Consider the following 3,626-nt stretch of genomic DNA (forward strand, 5'->3'; position numbering starts at 1 on the left):
CAATCACAGGGCACATATAGACAAACAACCATTCACACTCACATTCATACCTATATGGACTAATTTGGAGTCGCCAATTAACCTAGCATGTTTTTGGAATGTTGGAGGAAACCGGAGTACCCGGAGAAAACCCACGCATGCACGGGGGGAACACCAGCCAATCACAGGGCACATATAGACAAACAACCATTCACACTCACTTTCATACCTTTGGACAATTTGGAGTCGCTAATTAACCTAGCATGTTTTCGGAATGTGGGAGAACATGCAAACTCCACACAAGACATTGCCGAGGTTGGAATTGAACTCGGGTCTCCTAGCTTCGAAGCCCGCGCGCTAACCACTCGACCGCCGTGCAGCCAGGAAACAATTAGTTTGACAAATATTTCTGTGAAATAAACCAATGTAGACGGGATTCTAACACACAGAAGCTGTTGTGTCTTGTGTCACACACAGTCAAGAAATCTAATTTGTGAAGAGAGAAAGTCAGTTGGGCTTTATTTCAATTATTTGAATAAAATATTTGAGGGGAAAAATAATCTCATGTGGAATATATACATACAGTATAAACAGCATAGCACAGAGGGACGCTCAAGAACTGGAACTTTGGACCTTTGCACTGTATTCTCACAAATAATCATAAATATATCATAGAAAGGCACTTCCCGCTAGTCGTATTTGACAGATAATAAATAGGTTAATTGTTAGGATTACTGGTCATATAAAGCTTTGATTGGGTTGAATCATGGGTAGAACAGTACCGTACCGATATGAATATGAATATGAATATACGATAAAATTTGAAAAAATGTTGACAATCTGGCATCATGATTCCTCCTTGGTGGTTTGCTAACTTTTGAGACACTTTATCGCGGTGGGTCTTTGCATCTGGCCTGGTGTGTGTGTGTGTGTGTGACTGGAAGAAAAGCTCTGATTTGCTTGCAGAGAAGTCAATTCGCACCACTTATGGGTCTACATGTATAAATCTGTAGTGGAGTTCATCTCATGTCTTTTTTTTAGACTTTTTGCCAGAGAAAATGACAGTCTTATATTCGGGTGAACACAGTATTACTGAAACATTCACACTTCGATAATACTACTCTTTATGTCAGGGATTTCCAAAATTACAAAAAAAAACTACATAAATATTGACAAATGCACTATTTGTCAATATTACGGCAATGCATGATGTATGTGGCTCCCTGAGGAGGGATGACATTTGTAATTTGAGCTAAAAAAAAAGGTTAGGGAACCCTGCTTTATATTAAGGCTCTTAAGGACATAAGGCATTTTTTGGCATTTTAAGTGCCCAGTTGCATTATTTGCAGAAGTAAACATGAGAATAGAAAGAAGTTTTATAATCCTCAGCATGTGGATATAGAAACATCCTCTTGTGCAGCTATAAACAAGTCAGACCAGCATCCTGAATGTCTCATTTGAGCATCCTCACGGAAGCATCGAGTTAGAGACTCCAAGTCAGTGATAATCCCGTTTCTATGACAAATGGTACATGCCAAAGCCCAGAGGAGTAGCGTATAGTCCTAAAGGTGCAAAAGGCATCATGGGTCTGTGGTGGTAGGCAGAGAACGACTGTCCGTACATGGCGCCAAGCGTCAGCGGCAACCGTAGACTCGGTTGCATGAGTGCTCCGGCGGTCGCCGCCGCCGCCGCCGCCGTCTTGGCGTCAGCAGCCATCTTCAGTTTCTCCAGCTCGGCCTCCTGGAGCCTCTTGGCTTTCGCTCGGCGGTTCTGGAACCAGATCTTCACCTGGGTCTCTGTGAGGGTCAGGGCGGAGGAGAACTCGGCCCGCTCGGCGATGGACAGGTACTGCTTCTGATGGAACTTTCTCTCCAAGGCCAGGAGCTGGGACGTGGTGAAGGGAGTGCGGGGCTTTCGGTTGGTCTTGTGTTTCCTCAGCTGGCAGGCGGGACTGACGCGACCTGAGACATCAAACAACATCTGAGTAGGGGATCTTACAAAGTTTATTTATACAGCGACAAAACAGAAGTTACGGACCCTGCTCCCCATAAATCACCCTAGAGAGTCCGGGTTCTGTTCTATTTCTTGTGTTAAATTGTTGTGCTAGCTCCTTGTACGTCAAAGAAAAACACAAAGTACTCCTTCATAGTCACCAGAGACCTGTAGCCAAATTGATTTCCTTTAATAATAATAATATTAATAATGCTCACAATCGACATTGCATATAAGTATTCTTTTAACAAGATTAATTATTGTGGTGGTTAAAGTGTGCTGCGTTATAGAACAGTTTTTTACATTTTTAATGCTTTATTCAGCTATGACAATTAAGGGCAGACAATATAATGTGTAAATGTAACACAACAAATAATAATTAATTATATATGTTATAAGTGTTGGATTAACAGCTATAAATCAATAAAAACAATAGATATTTCTAATGATGTCGATAAGTGAACATTATTATTATAAACGACGAATGATTTACATTAATATAAATGAATAAAATGTGCATTGTGGCTTTAAATGCTATTAGTACAATGCAAAAATGGCAAAATATGCTGAAAACGATCATGAGGCGTTTAGGGCTTACGGGGTTGAGGGGAGGGCATGTTGCCGGTGACCCACTCCTCCGTCTCGGATGTTTCCGACTTGACCGGCGACGACGGCGCAGTCAGGAAGCTCTTCCGACCGTAAACCGAACTAAATCCCGAGTGTGACACCACCACCGAGCCGACTTCTCCGTCGCGGCGGACCACCGTCTTCCTTCCGGACATGATCGCCTCCACGCTGAACGGATGATGTCGCTGCGTCACCGGAGGGGAGCCGCTTTCCTCCTCGGACGAACTGGAGCCCAAATCCTTCGTGGTCTCCCGAGAAGACATCTCCGAAGGCCGGTACTAGTCCGGGAAAAAAGGCGCAGAGCACAGCACAGTTGTGTGACTACGTAGCTCTACCGTGTTGTGTTGTATTGATGCTGTCAAGTCGCGTGTTGAGACATTTGTATATACGTCACGTGATACCAATACTCTTCTTTCAGCCAATCACCGTTCTCCAGGATGTGTGTGGCGATGCCTTCAGGGTGAAAGGAAAGCCGGAAGTTGCAGTCGTTGGGTCCTGGGGAGCGGAGCAACATTAAAAAGGGTTGTTTAAAAAAAAAAAAAAAGATTATAGCGTTTTTAAGCCATACTGTAACACAACAGTGGTGTGGAAAAGTGTTTTTCCCATTCCGGATTTCTCATTTACGAGCATGTTTGTCACATTTAAATGTTCCAGTTCACTAATTTAAATCAAAAAGAACCGCTGTGGCGACCCTGTAATCAGGAAAAAAAGGCGAAACAAACAAACAAAATGTGTGACTCATATTTCCATTTAATAGATTTGTGGAGAAATTGAACGCAACAACATTGATTAGGTATGATATACAGCTGAGGTGGAAGAAAGGCTGTGTTTACTAGTCTATATAAGGACGTGCAAGACTAGTCAAGTCCCAAGTTAAAGTCCTGAAATTTTCGAGTCTTACTCTAATTTATGGAATTTTATGAAAAAAAACAATTCAGTTCAAGTTGTTTCACTTTTTGAATAAAATAAAACCAGGGTAGCAAGACTTGGATTTAGTCAGTGCAAAGCAGTCCAACAACAAACAAATT

At 42.3% G+C, this 3,626-nt stretch overlaps 1 protein-coding gene across 1 annotated transcript; it reads right to left on the reverse strand.

Annotated features, from left to right (window-relative positions):
* Nucleotides 1-459: 459 nt before the first annotated feature.
* msx2b (muscle segment homeobox 2b) lies at nucleotides 460-3,008 on the reverse strand. Its single transcript, XM_058086808.2, has 2 exons — nucleotides 2,570-3,008; nucleotides 460-1,940 (listed from the first exon to the last, which is right to left on the reverse strand). The coding sequence occupies exons 1-2, from the start codon at nucleotides 2,859-2,861 to the stop codon at nucleotides 1,495-1,497; spliced, it is 738 nt and encodes a 245-aa protein (XP_057942791.2). The 5' UTR covers nucleotides 2,862-3,008; the 3' UTR covers nucleotides 460-1,494.
* Between the last annotated feature and the right edge of the window lie 618 nt (nucleotides 3,009-3,626).

This window comes from Doryrhamphus excisus, linkage group LG21 (genome assembly GCF_037039965.1).
Source record: "Doryrhamphus excisus strain RoL-2023G ecotype Guam linkage group LG21, RoL_Dexc_Guam_v1.1, whole genome shotgun sequence".
NCBI lineage: Eukaryota > Metazoa > Chordata > Actinopteri > Syngnathiformes > Syngnathidae > Doryrhamphus > Doryrhamphus excisus.